Genomic DNA, 22,167 nt, shown 5'->3' with positions numbered 1-22,167 from the left:
TGGCTCTCGAATTCACCAGATGCGAATCGAATGGATTATTCTCTTTGGACCATTTTGGAGAGCAAAGTCTGAACTAAAAGATACACCAGTCTCGAGGCGCTGAAAAAAGTTATTGTCCGCGAGTGGGCCAAAATACCTGCAAGTCACATTCGGCCAAACGAAGCAACTCCTTCGCTCTCTCAAGTCATCAAGTCAAGGCAAAAGGTGGTCATATCGAGCAAAAGTGAACTGATTCTGAATTTTGTATTATTTTTACACATTTTGTACTTTGAATTAAGTAAAAGTAATTTTCCAAACTGAATTTATGGCCTTTTTAATTGGTTACACTTCGAGTGCCGGACCCTGTATATCAACAGTTGATATGTATAACAATTTGTGTTATTTTGAGATATATAACAAATGAAAACAGTTGAAGGTTAAACCTTATGATAACAATATAATAACAAAATCAGTTATGATGTTTTATTTTCGTTTGCAAGACTTATGATAACGTTCATTAATTGGAAAAATGAGTTCTTCTGTTGCTTTATATCGAATTATAATGATCAGAATTTCAAAAAACTAAAACGAGAAACCAGATTACTTAATACGTTGTTCATTTAATAAAAAAAATCATTCAACAATTTTGTATTGACACGATGCTAAAAGTTGGCTGTGATATAGTTTTTCTGTGTTAAATTTGGTATCTAATTTATAACAACTGTTGTTATAAATTTCTGCTTTCGAACTTCTGTAGTTATATCAAATTCAATATTAATTGTGATATAAACATTTCAAAATCTGTTCCGATTTTGTTCCCGCTAGAGTCTTTTTTGTTATGATTTTTGGTATTTCAACAGCTTACCAGCCAAAAATATTTCAAAATTTATTACAAAATATTTCTGAAATAAATTACTCCATTGTTATAATTCTGTTACTTCCATCTGATCGGGAAGATGTTCAAATAATTTAAATGTACAGAATTGTAAAGTAACTTTATGTTTAATTGCCTGCTCCATTTACCTATGTGAATGCAAATAGATGTAAATTTACAAAATATTTTTATCTGTGTAGTCTACAAAGGCCTCCTGCGATCGATCACCCCGTAGTGCATGTTCAACGTTGAAATGCCCGGAACGAAATTTATACAATTTATTCAATGTATTAAACTTATTATGGCGTTCACTTATTTCATTTTCGTTTGATGCCAAACCTAACCCTGTTTCCTCTCTAACTGCTGTCAAACCGTGTGTTTGAAGCCAATTTCAACGTCATTGAACTGAAAATCGTGCCAGTTTTGAATCTGATTCAGATATCGGGATTGCTCACATCCCCATTACTAAGTGCGACCTCAACTCAGTTTCGTGAAAAGTGTTTGCTCGATGAAACTACCTTAGGTCAGTTTCAGTTTCCTCATGCGAAAACTAAATTATTGAAACACATTTTTACTGTTAAGAAATAACATTGTCAAATATCACAAAAACGCTCTTTCTTCAAATCGTTGTAACTCGGAAATTCATACTTGTACACTAATTTTGTTCTAGAATAAGTTGTAAGAATTCAATGAAGTAGTCAAAAAAATATTTTGTAAAAATGTTTATTGCTTTTTCTAGAGTTACAAAAAATACCTAATAAAATGAAACTAAAATAAAAGCATTTCAAGTGTGTTGTTGTTTTTTAAAGAAAAAGTTACAGCAGTAACTTTAAGTTCTTGATGGAAAATAGCCAATGCAAGACTGGAACTAAGAACAATAAATTTGATCACGGTGACACTTCTCCTAGACTAGCCGTTCTTGAGATATCTAGACATGATATTCGAAGAATTAAGGACATATCGAAAAAGTCTGACATAACATTTTATCCAACCCAACATTTATGAGAAGTTGTCTTGCCATCGAAGTACGAACCATTATTTTACATTTTTTCCAAACCAGTAAAATATTTGCAAAAATTTCGAAAATTCACTAGAACCTGCTTTTTAATAATATATCTATAAATTTACAGACAACTGTCTGCGCGAAGTCTGTCCACCGATTGAATTTTGGATGTTGATTTGCTATGAAATTCCCTTTAGCCCTAAATGATACCCCCTACTACGCCACTGCTTACCCCAATTGATGATACGCAGTCTTGGGTGTATTAAAAAGAGAACGAGGATAACAGCTGTGGGATTTGTGGGTGACGTTATCACTTCACACCTACACTTTCACATATGCAGTAGTATGCATATTCAACAAGTCGACAATATCTCTCCGAACGGCAAAGAGAGTGAAAGATCGCTCCTACGATTATTATCATTCTCATCCCGCCAACAGCAAGCCGGTCAGTCAGAGCCAGTGTACGGATGGATCTGCTAGCGTGAGGATCGCATATTTTTGCATATTTCTCGCGAGTGGCGACCAGTTGAATAATCAAAATAATAAACGTGCTGATAAACATCTGTATTCACATGGCTAATTAACGAACTTGTTCTGATCTTCTAAAAGCGTGCGCAGCAGACAGCATCTGTATCCAGAGTGTCATATTTCGAGAAGTGTGTTGATCAACAGTCTAAAATAGAGGGTCAGTTAGGCCCTGTTCCTAATGTCGTTAAAAACGTAGTGATTTTTTTTAACAAACTAATGGACTCATTCGAAACAAGATTCAGATTGCAAGAAACAAGAAATGACAGGAGCGTTCCATGTTTTGACTTTGCTGGTCACTCTGGCAGTTATTAGCACCGGTGAAGCACAATATCTGGAGTCCCCATGCCCGAACGTATTCACCTACCAGGTTGATCCTGGGACCAATCAGATTTTCGGTTACATAGAAGTTAGCAACATACAAATCGGACAGGCGGCAAAGTTGAACGTTGATTTGTCCATCGGAACGCAACTTCCACCGGTAAGTCGATGTTAATTTAGAAAAAAAATTGTAGTTCCCTACGCCAAAAGCCCATCTCAATCAGCTGCATTGTTTGTAGTATGCATCTTCTTACGATGGACGGAACAGTGAGCGACGCTAGTTACATGAAAAATCCCCTTTTCAACCAAGCGAACGAATAAATCATAGCAAAGTGGCTTTTACAGCATTTGGTGTTTGACGACGAGTCAGTGGGGAAATTTTGATAGCATACTAAACATCAACATCGTTGTCGTTGTCGTTGCCGTTGTTGCTATTGTTGCTGCGACTGGTGCTGTCGCGAACCGGTTCTGAAGTGCCGATTGTTGGGGAAAATGCGTTTTGAGACACTGAAATGCGATATTCCAGTTCGTCGTTAACTGTCGCATACTCACGGTTTTAGTTTTAGATATCTGAGTATCTTTAGTTCTATCAACGGTGAATCATAGGCTGAAAGTGTCGGAGTGGTAAATTACAATTTTAGATCAGACCCTCTAAAGTTTCCAGCCGCAACGAGAATGAGTTCATATTTTGATTTTCTAAATGAATTACTGTTTGGTCCTCACTTTTTAAAAAAAATTGTAAATTTACGTCTCTATATATGAACAAAGAAGGAGCGTTGCATTTCAATTAAATTTCAAATTCGAGCATGCAAAAATGAGTCATATCATAACCTTCACAGCTAATTTAGCTGAAGTGGACATTGGAACATGACTCGTTTGAATTTACGTCAAGTTTAAGTTTCAGAATATCTGACATGTGTTGGTCTACATGAAGTATTGGTAGGATTGAAAAGCCCATTTGAAAAAACCAGCCATCTTCAAATGCGCGTAAAAACCCATTATCTTTTCTACCTTTTCCACAAAAATACATGGTTACATAAATAAATTTTCACAATCTTAAACATAACTAATTAAATGACATACAAGTTTGCTAAGTATAGAAAGCTCATTATCTATCCAAGTCTCTTAATTCTATTTTTGAAAACAGTACTAGACACAGAGAAGTCAAAATGGTCATACACACTCACCTAATCACTTCATTCTGGCCATACGCTGTACGTTGAAAATCGAATCTTAGGAAATTACACGATCTAAGGCTTCTTGGAGGGACATTAATACGTATTTGAGAGAGAATCTCTGGAGCGTTGATTTGTTCACTTAGTAATTTCGTTATAAATACCGCTCTGAATGTGTTCCTTCGTGTCTTGCTAATGTGTTCATATCGAGCAAACGACAGCGATCGGTGTATGGGTGAAGTTCTAACGGATTACGCCTTGGCATAGATCTAAGAGTATTTCGAAGGAATCGTGCTAGTAGTACTTCGATTCTATTGAAAAACGTTCCCAAATATGTGCTGAGGCTTCGAGGACTGATCGAACTAGCGAATAATATAATGTTCGCAAACACTACCGATCATTAAACTCATTGGTGATCCTCACAATTAAGGCAAGGTTTCTATTTGCCTGAGCTATTTTATTGCCGTGATGATGTCTAAAGGAGAGTTGAGAGCAGAGCTGCTAAATGTCACTATCAACGAGCAACTTTGCACGACGAAGATTGGAAAGTTTATGTCACTGGACTGCTGCCAACCAGGCTCTACCAATCATCATATATTGAGTGTCTGAGAGCCGATCTGTCATAATTTAAATTCTCTTGATATTACACTCACCAGGACGCTCATTGATTGCCGATGCGATTGATATTATCTTCATTTCTCCTGTCACTGCTTGATTACGATGTGACTAAATATTAATCAAGCAGCATAAACATTGAATTAAATTCATGTACACCAATAAACTCAGAAATCCGATGACTTTTCACAAAAAACAATTAACTTTTTCAATTTATGTTTATGTTAGTACTCTCATGGAATTTTTTCACTTCAACAGGGAATAGGAGAATGAGAGAGAGAACAAAATGCGTCACCTGTCTTTGACTGAGTATACTTCTACTTGGTCATTGAACTATCGAGTATCTCATTTGACAGAACCTTTGACCGTACCGATTATAGTTGACGATGATTTTAGTCAGTCTGTCAAGGTCATTTGACATGACTGACAATTTGCAGCTCTGGTTGAGAGTCAAGATGCACGATGAGATCTTTGAAGACTGATACTCGTTCAAGTGTTCCACCAGAGATACTATACCGAGCATTTATAGTTGAGAGATTGAGATTGCACAAAACTCAGAAATTGTTTAAGTTACGCTGAATTTCCACGTAAAGCTTGTTCAGATAGAATTGAAACATAGACAATTGCCTATATTTCAGTTATTTATTATTGAATTAAAGATTTTTTTTATACAAATGTAGCGTTTTCTTCAAATTCGTCACAGTTTCGAAGGAATTCTCGAATTTTTCCTGTGACACGGCTCATAAGGCGACGCAAACCTTCTTCGTCCATCGTTTTAGCTCTCTTATTCCACCAGGTCGTCATCTGATTGATGTCTTTGACAACCTTTCCCTTTGCCTTGAGTCTCCTCTTCATGATTGCCCAGTATTTCTCAATAGGGCGGAACTGGGGCAGTTGGGTGGGTTAAGGTTTTTCGGAACAAACTGGACCCCTTCCTCTGCACACCATTCTTGAACGGCTTGTCTGTAATGACAGCTTGCCAAATCTGGCCAAAACATTACGGGATGGTCGTGGGATCGAATGAACGGCAAAATTCGTTTTTGGACACACTCTTTTTGGCATAGTTCCGGTGTCATTGCCTTATTTGTAACGAGAACTTTCGTTTTTTTGCCACACCTGCAAATGCTCTGCCAAATCATAAAGAACCAAGAACTTCCAAATCCGTCCACCAGAAGCGCCACAATATGAGCAAAAGTTTGTTCCAATTCTAAATGAAGCAAGCTTTAATCTGCTGTGGATCACACCACAAGAAACAATTTCAAATCAATATGACGAAAGAAACATCATTGGAACGTCAAAATTGTTGGAGTAGATCTTACTGTTCAAGTTGGTCCAGAAATTCTCGATGGGACGCAGCTGGTGTGTTCGCCGACTTTGGTACCACATCGATATTCAGCCGCTCAATCTCCTCCAATGATTCGTTGTTATTATTGTCGTCAACCAGTTCGGACGCGTTTTTAATTTGCTCCAAGAGCTGCGGTGCGCGAGTTTATTTAATTTGCTTTTTAATCAAAACAGTATTCCTTATTGTTTATTATTCACTATGACCTGCGAAATTTGTGCTTTGGATACCATCGTCGACTCGGTTATGTGGACATGTGTTGGATGCCCACGAAAATTTCACGCCACCTGTGTTGGAGTGTTGGAGTCTATTCAGCAGGGTTCACTGCGGAGAAGGGATAGAAGAGTTATTGACGTAAACTCTTATATACTGCCGTGCTGTGAGTCCTGTCAAGAGCTTGTTAACGCAAAAATGGACCTCGATAGACTAGTTGAACAACAAAAGCTTCTTGAACGTCAACTCCATTCAAACACGGAAGTTGTGCATAAACTGTGCGGCCAGCTGCACCATGAACGTAAGTTCGACATTGGCCATTGACATTCTTGACGAATTCAAGTCTTTGTCAGCACATTTGGTAGCAGCGAAGAAACCTGTGCAAATACCAGTGTCCAATACCTCAGGCCTCAGTTTGGCGGCAGAATTATGCAAAGTAGATAATTCTGGATGGCGCTTTCTTGGCGCTAAAAAAGTATGGAAATCGGACTGGAGTGACTACGATGCGCGAGAATCTAGAAGACTACATCAGCAGAAACAAGCTGCAAAAGCTAGAAGTCACAAAAAGCAAAAAAAGTTATTCAAGAATTTGAAAATGAGCAAAACTGTAAACAACAGCAGCAACAATTTAAGAAATCATAGTAATTACAATGAGAATTGCAATATTCGTGGCTCATGTTATCCTAGTAATGATCATCTAATACGAAGACAACCCAACGGCACCCTCCCACCAGACAGAGTGCTTCTTGCTGCTGCGAAAGACCGCTTTTTCTAGGCCGTTAGCAAATAATAGACCAACCATTCAATTCCAAAGAGGTGAGATATTGAATCCATATCCAGCGAATGACTCACGACGATCGCCGCTACGATGCAACCCGATGACTCCAAAAGGTGCGTCAGCTACTTTGTACGGCGCGCTCAATTCTCAACACTCTTGTTTTCGGCGTCATTGACACACCCCTTAGGAGAAGAAAACGACGACAACTCTATTGATTATAATGCTTATCATCCAAATGCTGCACAATTTAATAAGTCATCATTGGAGGTCATAGTTTATGGCCAGAATTTTAATAGAATGAAAAGTGCGTTGAATATGACTGAAATTTGTAATAAAATATTAAGTAGTTCTTATGCAATAATCTTAGCTACAGAAACAAGCTGGGATGAAAGTGTTAGGAGTGAAGAAGTTTTCGGCAATAATTACAATGTGTTCAGAGATGATCGCAATTTACAAATGTCTGATAAGAGATCGGGTGGTGGAGTACTAATGGCTATTTCTACAAAATTTAATGCTGAGATCATATCCACTAGAAAAATTAAAGAATTCGAGCACGTATGGGTGAAAACTCATCTGGCAGACGAAACACATATTTTCTGCTCAGTGTTTTTCCCCCCAAACAACACCCGTAAAGAAGTATATTGCAGCGTCCTTAGCAAATTTGCTGGTTTGCATTGGCGCAGCAGTTTTTGTTTACGCGCTCTTGGAATGTGCTCGGGGTTGCTGAGGTGTTTTTTGTTTACGCGACACTGAGGTGCTCTGCGTAAACAAAGAAATTTCACGGACAACCGCGGTAACGTTCACGATGGTCTCGGGTTTAGGCCGAACAGCTAGTGAAATGTTAGGAACATAAAAACCACTAGTCGGAAAAAAATCAGAGTTCAGTTCAGTAGAGTCCAGCTCGGTTCAGCACAGACCAGACTCAATTTCTGAAGAATTAAGTGAAAAGTTAGAGTTCAGCTCGGTTCAGCACAGACCAGACTCAATTTCTGAAGAATTAAGTGAAAAGTTAGAGTTCAGCTCGGTTCAGCACAGACCAGATTCAGTTTCTGAAGAATTAAGTGAAAAGTTAGAGTTCAGCTCGGTTCAGCACAGACCAGACTCAATTTCTGAAGAATTAAGTGAAAAGTTAAGTCTAGTTCGGAGTGTAATACAGTAAGCCGTAGGAGTATGCATAGTGGGCATTGTGAGGGTCAAGTATCAAGTGACCTCAAAATCAAGCAAGAAATAATGTTTTCGGAAGGCATCTAAAGAAGTGAAAATTGCTGTAATGAATAGAGATTTAACAGATTCATGTGTAGTGTTTGAGATCACCATGAAGTGTTGTGAATAGATTTTCTAACTAGTGGAGTATGCACTAGATTGTACTGCAGTAGGACATACGTTCATATGTGCGTAAACTTAATGATATGCCGAACTTAGTGAGACTGCGTGAAGTGTTAGCCTTATTAACAATCGTTAGTGACTTTTGTTAGATTGTGGGAAAGAACTCCCAAAACAGCCTAATCCTGCACTATTGAGAATAAGTAGCTGTTAAGTGAAAAGCATAAAAAGATAAACTATAAACTCAGAAAAAAGGTGAATTTCGTGGTATTACTCCGTATAGAACTAAAAGAAACGTCATCTTCGTTATTCTGCCACCCGCCACCGCTCGGCCGGGAGCCTACAAGTGGTGACAGCGGCGGTCCTTTGCGAGGCAAAGGAAGACATCATCGGAACGCAAACCCAAGTGACTACCAGAATTCGGAGATGATCGGCAGAAGGGGGATGTTCATCATGTTGATCGAGTAAGTAATCCATGCACATTCAGTGCGCTTTGTTCGACATCTACATTCAACAGTGAATTGGGGCAACCACGCCTGATCGGGCCGTTGTCGAATATAGTACTATAAAGTCGCAAAAGAAAAAAAAAAAAAAAAAAAAAAAAAAAAAATAAAACCTAAGTTAATGATAGCATAATTGTAAAATGTCAGGACCGTGCATTGATACTAAAAGACGAGTTATTTACATACACGGCTTGGAAATTATTTACATCACACAGTTTGTTTTTTTTACGTTGAGGAGTAAAATTTCTGATAGCCCGTTAGAATAGATTTTCGATGGTTCTATAAAGAACCGATTCGATGGTTTTATGTAGTGATTTTTGGTTTATATTTACAACTAATCTTCACATATGGGAAATACCGGAGCGAGTAATTTTGAAATTATCTTAAATGGATCAGCTCGGTAGAATTAATGAAATTGGCGAATATATTGTGAAAGAGTACGAAAATCTCTATAAAAATAAAACTAGACCCCGATCATTAGCTGGGATAATTGCAAAAAGAGAGACCCTTCTCGACGCATTCAGGGAATTAGAGAGACTAATTGGTGGTTACGAAGCGCGCGTCAGTGTAGATTGTTGGAATACATTAACAGACCAGTTTGAAAACGTAAAAACAAAATACGACGCGGCAATTAGAATATTAGACGAATCCACTATTATCGAGGCCGAGCAACTAAAATCGCCCATATTACAATTAAGTGTGGATTTAGACACAAACAAGCGCGCCGGTAACAGCTCAAACACCGCAAACATGAGCCAAAATAGGAACGAAAACGCCGAAAGATATCGGTTTCCGATGCAAACGGCGATACAATGTATTCCAGAGTTTCATGGTTCAGTGGATGAACTCGAACCATTTTTAATACAAATAAGCTATTTCGCAGACGAAATACCATTGGGGGAGGATCAAAAACCACTATTGAATGTGGTGTTGATGAAATTGAAAGGGAAGGCAGCGTCATTCATAAACAGAATACGAGCTAACACATGGGAAGAAATGTTTCAAAATCTGAAAAGACAATTCAGCATAAGAATAACCGTTGAAGGCATTTTACAGAAAATAGAGACATTAGAGCAAGGACCGTCGGAGACATTTACAAATTATGCTGATAGAGCACTGCAAATTTATGAATGCATCGAAGAGATGCAACGAGATCAACACACCGAAAGTTCCTTCGCAGAAAGGAGCTTGAAAATACATTTCATTGGGGGATTACGAAACGCAAGCTTGAAACAGGCAGCGAAAAGTCAAAAGGGTATTGCATTTAGAGATTTGATACAATTTTTGCAGGATGAACATGCGGAATGTGATCATCTGGAAAACATAGTACAACGATTACAAGCCTGTCGGATGTCAGAGAACAAACATAGAACTGCAGATCAGTTGGGCCATGTTAGAAATAGATTCTCAGGTCAGCATCAACAGGCTCACGGCAGAGCTCCACGACAACCAAATTGGGGGAATTCTTGGAACCAGGAAAGACCTGGCGGAAGTCGATCAAACGATAATAGGAGGTATTATCGAGAACCTGAAAACCGCGGTAATCAGTATAGAGAATCCGGACGCATGATGCCAAATTATCAGAATAGCTACGGAAACCGAGATGATAACAGACGTCAATATAATCGTCAAGACGAAAGATATCAAGTACGAAACCAGGGCGTGAATAACCAAGCTGAGGGCAGAACATGGCGAGAAGACAGAAATCGAGAAATGATGTATAGAGACCAGTCTCCCGCAAGAAGGTACGATGGCAGAAACTACGATCAACAGATTAGACACCAAGATAGCACGCAGAATAACGGCAGAAGATATAACAATCAACAATCCAACTATCGAAAAAACTAAATTATGGGGCGTATGAGTTGACAGAGAACCGAACACCCCATGAAAAGTATAACACATGGAATGTAATTAAGAAAATACAAAACAAGGTGGAACAAATTGACCACCAATTGGAAAGAATGACGGATCTTTCAAACAGAGAAAGAAGTTCGAGTAAAACTCGAGAAGCGAATACTATAAGCCATTCATTGGCAAGAAATTGGTTCAACGCATTCGAAATTGAAATGAGAACCACAACGAGACCTAACATTAAGAAAAAATTCCTAATTGATACCGGCGCTAGTTCGAACCTAATAAGCAGAAGATGCGCGGAAGAGATAGGTGCATACAGAATAAATATTAAAGAACAAATTCATTACACAGGAGTAATGAATATTCCGCGAATTAGTCTCGGTACTACAGAAGCAGACTTTTTAATAGATAACCTAAAATTTAGAATAAAATTTGACGTCGTCGAGGAATTAGGATTTGCAGGCATCCTTGGAATGAACTTTATGAATAAGCACGTTACTAATATAGATATCCAAAATGGCAAGATAATCTTACAAGAAAAGCAAATTGTATTTAGCATGGAAGCAAAGCCGATACCAAAGTGGCTACAATATGCTATGGGAGATACGGAGCGACAAGCAGAAGGCCATAATCAGAAAATTACAGGAGCACAGAATTCGCTTCATGATAATATAGAATACAAGTCAAATACAAACAACCTAATATATAAGGAAAATCAATACCCAATGGTAACCGAGAAAGGGTGTCAAACTGAAGAAAATATACGTAGTAGAACGAAAACCAATAACATAAGCTGCCAAACCGAGTTCATTATAGCAAACGTAGACATAATAGGTAAGACGGAAATCAAAACAAATAACTATGACATATATAATAGTGTACATGACAATGTTCATAACAAGAATAATAATGAAAATGACACAGCCGATTTTGATTACAAACAAATGATAAATGAACCAGTTTTTAAAAGGGAAAAGTTTACCACAATATGCAAGGATGTAGACGAATTCAACGAAAACAAATCGGGGCAACAAAAACCTATTCTCACAGAAGACAACTATGACCTTAGCTTAGTGGAAAACAACAAATTTAAGACACTACAAGGATCACGTAGAATAGAAAAAGTTCTCGAAGTGCTAAATGCTGAAGTCTTAGAGGGTAGTTTATCAAAGCGTAATAAATATGAAATAAATAAAAAGCACGTGAATAAAAATGATAACAATAATGCATCGTATCAGAGCAATCATGAGTTATACAAAAACGACGATCGTTCAGATAGTATGCTCCCCGGTTGTGGAACTACTATTACTAATGAAGAGGAGAAGGAGTTTATTGACAGAGAGTATGACGAGGAAGACAAATGGTTCCTTGATTTAGATACAAATCAAGACGTAAATCTTACGGAAAATAAAAGATACGGTCAAATAACTGGTCGAGACCGAACGGAAAAAGTATTAGAATCACTAAATATGAATCATCTAAAAAGAGAAAATTTTAGGGATATAGAGATGATTATGGCATCATATAGCGATGTATTCTATCTGAAGGGGGATAAACTAACTATCACTGATGCGGCAGTGCACGAAATTGAGACCACGTCAAACGTGCCTATCAACAAACGGCAATACAGATTTCCGGAAGCTACAAAGAAGCATATTAACGAAGAAATCGAAGAAATGCGTAGGCAAGGTATCATAAGGCCTAGCAAGAGCCCATGGAATGCTCCAGTATTATGCGTACCAAAGAAGGACGATGAATATGGCAACAAGAAGTATCGAATTGTAGTAGACTTCAGAGCATTGAACTTGGTGACAAAACCCTTTGTATACCCGATCCCCTTGATCGATGAAATCTTAGACAACCTAGGGAACAGTAAATATTTTTCAACTTTGGATTTAAAATCGGGATTTTATCAAGTACCGATCGACCCAAAGGATGCTGCAAAGACAGCCTTTTCCACTCCAAAAGGGCATTTTGAGTTTACGCGGATGCCTATGGGGTTAAGAAATAGTCCATCTACTTTCCAAAGATTAATGAATACTGCCCTATACGAAATAAAAGACGTCAAAGCAATCGTATACTTAGATGATATAATTGTTTTTGGCACTACCGTGGAGGAACACAATAACAACTTAAGTAAGGTGCTGAAGGCTTTGCGTCAACATAATTTGAAAGTTGAGCCGGGCAAATGCCAGATATTGAAAGATGAAATAAAATACCTAGGGCATGTGATAGATCAGAATGGAGTACGTCCTATGGAGGACAATATAATGGCTATCAAAGAATGGCAGCTAAAGCAGCAGCGACGAATCGAAGCATAAATTCACTGTTTTTTGTTCCACTCACAAAACATAACAAAACGCATCGAAAATGTGTGCTTGTAAATTTGCACGTGGTGTGTAGGTAGGTCTCTAAATAAATATTACGACTTTGAAAGTTTTCTCTGCCGTGTGTTTCGAACCGCTCTTGCGTACGTGTATCCTATTTCGAAATAGTCCCCGCCCCCCCCCCCCCCCCCCCCCCCATAATACAAAGTAAAGAGAACTTCTTCTTCTAGAGTACCGATCAGACTGTTTAGAAATTTTACTTATTAGGGGAGAAAACCAAGCCGTGTATGTATCTCAAAATTATAATTATAGCATACTAAACTTTCAAATAACCTTTGTACGTTTTATTGTTCCCAGCAAAACTAAAAACGCATATTGTATACTAGCCTTATTAAACAAAAGAAATAATAAAATACAGAGCAAAACGAAAACACATGAAATCAAAAACACCTAAGCAATCCGTTTCAGGATACTTCAATTGAGGATGATGACAGCTGACTAGATAAAATCGGAATATTTTTCTGTCCACAAAGTCAATAAGCCGAGCTAAAATTTACAATCCAAGATTATCATTAAGTTATGAAAACTATACAAAATTTTTTAGTACCCATATCCTCGCGCCTAAGTCCGATACCATCACAATCGACTTGATGCTAACCCTTAAGGTATCATCAAGCTCAGTAAGTAAGGGGGCATGCAGCGTCCTTAGCAAATTTGCTGGTTTGCATTGGCGCAGCAGTTTTTGTTTACGCGCTCTTGGAATGTGCTCGGGGTTGCTGAGGTGTTTTTTGTTTACGCGACACTGAGGTGCTCTGCGTAAACAAAGAAATTTCACGGACAACCGCGGTAACGTTCACGATGGTCTCGGGTTTAGGCCGAACAGCTAGTGAAATGTTAGGAACATAAAAACCACTAGTCGGAAAAAAATCAGAGTTCAGTTCAGTAGAGTCCAGCTCGGTTCAGCACAGACCAGACTCAATTTCTGAAGAATTAAGTGAAAAGTTAGAGTTCAGCTCGGTTCAGCACAGACCAGATTCAGTTTCTGAAGAATTAAGTGAAAAGTTAGAGTTCAGCTCGGTTCAGCACAGACCAGACTCAATTTCTGAAGAATTAAGTGAAAAGTTAAGTCTAGTTCGGAGTGTAATACAGTAAGCCGTAGGAGTATGCATAGTGGGCATTGTGAGGGTCAAGTATCAAGTGACCTCAAAATCAAGCAAGAAATAATGTTTTCGGAAGGCATCTAAAGAAGTGAAAATTGCTGTAATGAATAGAGATTTAACAGATTCATGTGTAGTGTTTGAGATCACCATGAAGTGTTGTGAATAGATTTTCTAACTAGTGGAGTATGCACTAGATTGTACTGCAGTAGGACATACGTTCATATGTGCGTAAACTTAATGATATGCCGAACTTAGTGAGACTGCGTGAAGTGTTAGCCTTATTAACAATCGTTAGTGACTTTTGTTAGATTGTGGGAAAGAACTCCCAAAACAGCCTAATCCTGCACTATTGAGAATAAGTAGCTGTTAAGTGAAAAGCATAAAAAGATAAACTATAAACTCAGAAAAAAGGTGAATTTCGTGGTATTACTCCGTATAGAACTAAAAGAAACGTCATCTTCGTTATTCTGCCACCCGCCACCGCTCGGCCGGGAGCCTACAATATGAAAAGTTTTTCCAGATTGTTGAAGAAATCATAACTAACCTTCCTTCCGAAGTGAAAGTGCACATTTATGGTGACTTCAATCAACGTGACATTGACTTTTTTCCAGACTCTGAAAATGAGAGCATCCTACTACCAGTGGTAGGAGAGAATGAAACCCTCAAATATATATTTGATGAAGTTGCATGCTTAGGACTCAACCAAATTAATCATATTTGTACACTATTTGCAAATTACTTCCAAGAAACCTATACTACGTTTTCCGAAGAGGATCGAGCCCGTGAATATTTTAATTTCTTCCCTGCACATGCTTGTGACATTAATATTCATCACATTAGTGTCCAAGATATTATGCAAGCGTTCAATAAATTAGATTTTTCTAAAGGTCCCGGACCTGATGGAATTCCTCCCATATTCATGAAAAAACTATCGTTAGAACTAGCCAAACCCTTGTTTTGGCTTTTCAATAAATCACTCATGACCGGTATTTTTCCTAAAATATGGAAGGACTCCTATTTTGTACCGATTTACAAAAGTGGAAAAAAATCAGATGTGTGTAATTATCGAGGAATTGCAATTATCTAATGCATTCCTAAACTTTTTGAAGCGATAATCAATGAAAAAATGTTTTATCAAGTTAAAAATAGAATCACTAATATGCAGCATGGATTTTTTAAGGGTCGCCGACTAATACAAATTTACTCGAATTTGTCAATTACTCACTGTCTGCTATGGATAAGGGTAATTACATAGAAGCTCTCTATACTGACTTCAGCAAAGCATTTGATCGCATTGATATACCTATGTTATTATTCAAACTACAAAAAATAGGAACTGGTCCTGAACTACTCAAATGGCTTGAGTCGTATCTGACTGATCGTCAGCAAATGGTTCGATTTAGAGGGAGGATATCCAACTATGTCCTAGTAACCTCAGGAGTTCCACAAGGTTCTCATCTAGGCCCTCTCTTATTCATTTTATTTGTAAACGATATATCTCTTATTTTAAAACACATAAAAGTGTTGATTTATGCCGATGACATGAAGCTCTTCCTAGAAATAAAAAGTGATGTAGACAAGGTGGTATTTCAAGATGAAGTGCAAACGTTCCATGTCTGGTGTAACAAAAGCCTTTTGAAACTAAACGTCAATAAATGTAGAGTAAAAGCTTTCAGTAGGAAACAAAACACACCAGATATCACAATTAAACTAGGCGATCAAACAGTAGAAAGATGTATCAGAATTAGAGATCTAGGAGTAATTTTAGCTAAAAAGTTGACTTTCATCGATCATTATAATACGATAATAGGCAGAGCTAATAACATGCTTGCATTTATAAAACGCTTCAGCTATAATTTTTGCGATCCTTACACGATTAAAACATTATATATTGCCTACGTAGAGTCTATACTTGAATATTGTAGCATTGTTTGGTCCCCATTCTCAATCACTTACAAGGAACGTATAGAATCAGTCCAAAAGCAATTCCTATTATTTGCACTCCGTAAGTTAGGTTGGGCAAGATTTCCTCTACCATCATACAAAGCTCGTTGCATGCTCATTGACATCCACACACTAGGAGAGCGTCGAGAACAATCAATTCGTACATAACATCGTTACACATCGGGTTGATTCATCTGGACTTCTGTCTAAACTTAATTTTTATATACCTTCCCGACAATTACGAAACCGAGCTATATTCTATATAAGTCATTATCGTACCAACTATGCTAAATTTGGCCCATTAAATCAAATGATGTCAACTTATAATAAGCATTGCGGAGCAATTGACTTTACAATGACGACAGCCCAGCTCAAACAATATTTTAATTCAATACGACCTAGGTCCTAGAACATAATGCACATTAATGTTTATTTTAGAAAATATCACACGTGTTAAAATGTAATCAATACAATGTAATGGTCTACTATAGTTTGACGACGAATAAATAAATAAATAAATAAATAGATCACTTTGAGTAATGGGTCGACGCCAGATCCAGCCAGAAAACCGCTCCTTCGCCCTTATGGTATTTCTTGATAAACGACGGAACTTCCCGCAGCCATTTCGTACTCTAAATTTCCCTATTCACAACCAATCCAGAGCGGAAGAAGAGCAGCTGTGACATCCCCTTCTCGCTGATTGTCTGAGTTCTGATTGTTTTCTAATAGCGCCAAAATGTTGAAATTACCGGAACGGGCGAATCCGACGTCCACAAAGTTCCGCACGATGTCCGTTTTCGACGCGTCGGGGTGCCGATCTTTTAATGCGCACACTTCTGAACGGAGTTGAATCACTGTTTTTGCCATCAAGGTTAGATTTCGACTGATATAATTGTCATATTTTGTCTGTTGACTCATAAGTTTATATGATGAGCAGGTGAAGGTGAACCCAAGAAAAATCGACCATTGGCATAGAATCATGTATAGAAGTCGTTTTTGTAACCAATCCTTGATATATATTTCGCTATTCATCGTAGTGTATGTGACTCCGTCATTGGAGTCATAGTCATTCCACGGAGGCTTCCTCGTCCATTATAGCACAGCCCTAATTCTCTGCAAGCATTGCTTCGTAAAACTTTCGAATCCTAGTCTTGATCGATACTGCTTATTTCGAAATTTTTTCTGGCTGCATCTGCTTCTTCTAGGTCCGAAGATTTCAACGTTCTTCAGCACATAATACATTTGACTTCGAAGTGACAACTTTTTTGACCTAAACTTAAGCCACCTTTTTCTGTTCTAGCGCTTCCTATGTTCGTTTACTCAAACGAGGAACAACAGAATCTCATTTTCGACTTATTTTCGGTTTACTCTCAAAGTTGTTGTATTCACGGATTAGTTTCTTCATGTACTCCTACCATTTTTAAGTATCTTTCTCGAGAGATTTCACCAATTCTCTTTTCACCGAAAGCCGTTTCGCCGAATAGGTCATTTCGTCGGAAGAGTAATCTTACCGAAAGGATTTGAAAGTATCGTACTGGAAATAAATATCAAACAAAAACGGCTGTTTTACTGCCAGACGCTTGGACTGATGATTTCGTTCTTATAATTTTTAGACCAGAAATTCTATAATATTCCATTTCATAAAGATCAAAACTTGTGATTGCAGCGTCGGGCGAAAATTACTTTTCTTATTGGAGTGACCGCCAAAGCTGAATATTTCACATTATTAATTGGAAAAAAATTGATTCTGTCTATTCATCAAAAATATTTGTTACTTTTGTTATTTGTTTTTATGTCCTGAGTTGGCCGCCAACCTATCGTCGGAAGCAGCGGCCTCTCGCATACCAGTCTACTCAAAGCTAGGTTTCTTTGTCTTAGTTAGGTCCACACGAACAACAGCAAAGCCGGATAGCATATGAACAAAACCGAGCCGAGCGTTTTCTGCTTTTCACCTTCGCTGAAAATGTCAAAGATTTCGGTGTGGAAAAGTCCTGGTGGATACGGTTGAATCGTTTGAGGTGTATGTCTGGTAGCGGTGAGGCAGTCAGTCATCAGAATGTCTGCCAGCAATATTTTGCCCGCTGGCAGCGTTTAGTCAGCCATCTGACAGCCATGCCCTTTATGATAAAATTTCAAGAAATTAAAAACAATTCTCGGTTAATTTTTCAAAAGGGTGTATAAGCAAGTGACAGTTTCTCTTTGTTTACTTTCTCTTCTATTAATTAACAAGTGGTTTCCACGTTTATCACTCAACTCTTTGCATGAAATGATACTCGAAACTTTCGACTTTCAAACAGATTAGTGATATCAAAAAAAATCTTTTTAATCTCATCACAATAATCGAAAGAGAGAGTGATTAAAAAGAAACTGTCACTTGCTTTTACGCCCTTTTAAAAAATACCCGAGAATTAATAATTCCCTTTGGAGCGCAAGCATCTTATGACGAATTGAAAGTATGCATTTTACTCAACACGGCACGTTACGTTGATTTTCCTTATACTTAGCCACATCGACCATAAAAATCAGCCTATCATGAATTGCAACATTCTGACACAAAATTAGAACAAAACCAGCGCCCAGTTGTCAGGTCCTTCCTTAGGACGAAATATCCTAATTTCTTTCTCAGTAACAGTCCGGATTCTATACACCATTTGTGCACAGATTTTCGGCGTTATTTTGCTTCATCATCTTCTTCTTCCACATGACTGGCATCAAGCGTGTATACAGGGAGGGGCTTTTGGGGTCCAACCACCTCCCTACACCAAAACTGAAAACTGGACCCGGCGCTGAACCAGACAACTTGCATATTTCATAAATCAGCAATTATTTCGATACATGGATTGACTTTGTAAACGCGCTGTCAAAGCGTGCACGATTTTTACAGAAATTTTTTTCTTTTAATTTTATTGTCTTTTAAAGTTTATTTCGTGATGAATCCAGTGATTGTTTGTGCGGGGCTAAAACGGACAAAAGAGTGGAGATTATCCGTACACATAATTTTTGATTTGAAATTTTTAACTGATTCTTGAAGCATTCCCAAACATTTTCTATTCTATTTTATATTACTAATTCAAACTAGATTTACTAAGAATTAAACATTCATTATATGAAGCAAAACAATCAAATAACCTTCAATAATAACTATAAATTCAGTTTCAACATGAACTATTCAGTACAGCGGGGCGTTTCGAGACAGTACCTATATTTTCGGCGATAATGTTGGAACCAACAAAGAATTCATTCCAACATGACTTCATTCTCTCCGCGCTCATAATATCGAGATTTGGCACCCCATTGCATCCGCTCTTCATTTTTGGGTGAAGTTTTATAGTCCGGGTTTGCCCACGATTCCAGAAATATTGGTTACTTCTGTTCGATTTAGGTACGAAAACTAGTGCATATTATTCCAAATTACAAATTGAAAACTGTAGCTAAAGGTTGAAGCTACTGGATTTTTTTACTATTTTTAAACAGTATTATACCCTTACATTAAGATGATCCTTGTCACTTTTCACCTTTCCATTCTATATTTTCACATCTTTGCTCTCCTTTGAGTACTATCATTTTAGCATTTTCCTTTTCTGTTTCTATCAAATTGTCTCTGATTTTCCGAATGTCGCAAAAAAGCAAAGATAACTATACCTTCTAGTGTGGCTCTCGGTCAGCACACAATAATTCCTTGCGAATCACTTGTTACTTACGACCTTCACCTGAAAACATGCCAATATTCAATTTTGTAATGACTCAGTGGAATCATATATTGAAGAAGCCTGAAATGAATAAGAAACTAACAGAAAAGATGACTTTTGGAAAAAAGATACACTCAGAGGCAGGACTCGAACCTGGGTTCTTATGCAATCTGTGCATACGTGTTTACCATTTCCTCCACACTGAACTGTGGTAGAAACTGAAAGCAGATCACTACGGTAAACCGGACAAGAAGCCATCTACCCTCAAGAACAGTGGTATTCCTTCTACAATTTTTAGGAAAGATTTTTCAAAATTAGGACATTAATCAAATTCAAAATTAGAAGAATAAAAATTCCTAAACTTGTATATGGATTTCACATACAGTTTCAAGTTTTCAAGACAGTCGTGTATAAATTAACTGCGTTGAATAAGTCCTAAAAATAAAGAAAACCCATTTGTTGGTTTGCCTGATAACGACTTATTTTATGGTCGGAATCAACGGAAAAGTGAGAGGCTATTTAAAAGTACTGATAACGTAGGGAAATACCCAATACTGTTCCTATCGCGGCTCAAATGAATATATAGGTTTCGTTAGCATACGAGAGTCTCTTGTACGATTCATCTATTATTAAACGCATCAATTTTCCAATTTTTTATACTGATTTTTTACCAGGACGACATGGGTTGTTCGACCATGAACATGACAGATCAAACATCAAATGAAACCATGTAAAATAAACTCATTGAATAAATGTTAACAGCCAATATGTTCTCAATTTTCAGGATAACGTCGGATCCATCACGTTGGTGAAATCTCGTGAAGCTACCTTCAATGACATCGTCCGAGGTCTGCCAGCCCAGTATCGGGTCAATTTTCCTCTGCAGAATCTACTTCCTACCGTTCTATCCATTTCACTGAATGGACAAACGCTCTGCTCCGGCTATCGTGCTCATGGACGGGTCATAACCACTATCAACTTGGAGCACATGTTGTACACACAGCTGCAGCCACAGAACATGCCACCCGGTATGAACGGCTTCGGGTTCCATCGGCCCCTGGTTACAAACTCAGTACCATTCCAACCTCAGCATCATCCACAATCGAATGTTGTTCCTCAGACGCAACCTCAAGCACAACCGCCCATTCAAAATCGGCCACAGTGGAACGTTGAACCTCAACCTACGCGGCCACAAGTTTATCCAACAAGACCCATCGTTACGCGGCCTGTGCTACGACCACAAACCACCACTTCGTCGAATGCAGTAAGAACAACTCCAGCGCCTCAATCGTTATCATCTTCGAACCGGTAAGTTCCTCGTTTACATCGCATTAAAATGTTTGCTAATCGTATTCTTACTTTCAGTGTTTGCGGAAAGCCAGCCAAATCCTTCCTGAACAAACTTTCATTCAATGGTGAATTGACGGAGAAGGGACAGTTTCCCTGGATCGTACCTTTATTTGACCGTACAGACCGACGAGATCCTAAATACTTTTGTGGCAGTACGATTATCACCAGGAGGCATCTCCTCACGTCCGCCAAGTGCGTCTACTACTTGGGAGAACTGCTCAGTCCCGAGCGGATACTTGCCATGCCCGGAATGTACAACATTGACAATTTCTTCGACGATAACGCAGAATTTGCCGACATCGAATCGGTGATTCCGCATGAAGAGTACGTAGCGGACGATGATTTGAGCGATTCCAACGTGGCGGTGTTACGTTTGAAGAAATCGTTGGAGTACTCCAACTACATAATTCCCATCTGCGCCTGGCGAGGTGACAACGACTTAGCGAGTATTGTCGGTGAAGATGGCGTGATGGCTGGCTGGGGTGTTACGGAAACGGGCTCTACTTCGGTGGCAACGTACATCAAAATGACGGTTGTCGATGGGAAACAGTGCAGCGAGAACTGGTCGAGAGCTTACCCAAGCACAGCCAGAATTTTCTGTGGTGACGGACACGGCTCAACACCATGCATTGGAGATGCCGGAAGCGGATTGGTACTAAAACGAGGAAATCAGTACTATCTTCGTGGGATACTATCGAATGGACAGGTGGACAGCAATACTCTCAAATGTGACGTTACGAAGTATGCGATTTTCATCGACATTGCCCCGTTCCGGTTCTGGCTGAAGAGTGTCACCAGTTAGTGAAAAACATACTGCAGATCATGCCTACACACCCGGAAATTCGTCTACAGCTAAGGCACTGAATCAAAGTGTCCAACCCGAGAAGCCTCATTTGACTGTTTAGGGTACAGTACAGACATGTGAGACATTGGTTTCATTTTTGCTTGAAGTCTTCCGACAGACGACAGGACTTGCTCTACTATAATGGTAGTATCTACCAAACGAGATTACACTTAATTTGCAATTTATACCGGTCAGCAACAATTTGTCTAACAATTCAACGTTTGGCACGAAAATTTACAAAAGTAATATACAACGTTTGGCACATAATGAAATAATTTAGTTTATCAATAGAACATGAATTGTTGCAGTTAACTAATAAAATGCTAATATACAAGATATGAATAA

General features: G+C 38.3%; 1 protein-coding gene across 1 annotated transcript; it reads left to right on the top strand.

Annotated features, from left to right (window-relative positions):
* Positions 1–2,327: 2,327 nt before the first annotated feature.
* LOC131428461 (CLIP domain-containing serine protease B9-like) lies at positions 2,328–22,167 on the top strand. Its single transcript, XM_058592421.1, has 3 exons — positions 2,328–2,862; positions 20,413–20,936; positions 20,994–22,167. Exons 1-3 carry the CDS (start codon positions 2,644–2,646, stop codon positions 21,778–21,780), a joined length of 1,530 nt encoding a protein of 509 aa, XP_058448404.1. The 5' UTR covers positions 2,328–2,643; the 3' UTR covers positions 21,781–22,167.

Source organism: Malaya genurostris, chromosome 2 (assembly GCF_030247185.1).
Source record: "Malaya genurostris strain Urasoe2022 chromosome 2, Malgen_1.1, whole genome shotgun sequence".
Lineage (NCBI taxonomy): Eukaryota > Metazoa > Arthropoda > Insecta > Diptera > Culicidae > Malaya > Malaya genurostris.
Note: the sequence above shows the minus strand (reverse complement) of the source record. Positions and strands in the feature narration are given on the sequence as shown.

Coding starts and splice junctions, on each gene's coding strand:
- LOC131428461 (XM_058592421.1), top strand. CDS start 2,644: ATGACAGGAGCGTTCCATGTTTTGACTTTGCTGGTCACTCTGGCAGTT. Junction 2,863..20,412: donor TCGGAACGCAACTTCCACCG/GTAAGTCGATGT, acceptor CTCAATTTTCAG/GATAACGTCGGATCCATCAC. Junction 20,937..20,993: donor TCGTTATCATCTTCGAACCG/GTAAGTTCCTCG, acceptor TCTTACTTTCAG/TGTTTGCGGAAAGCCAGCCA.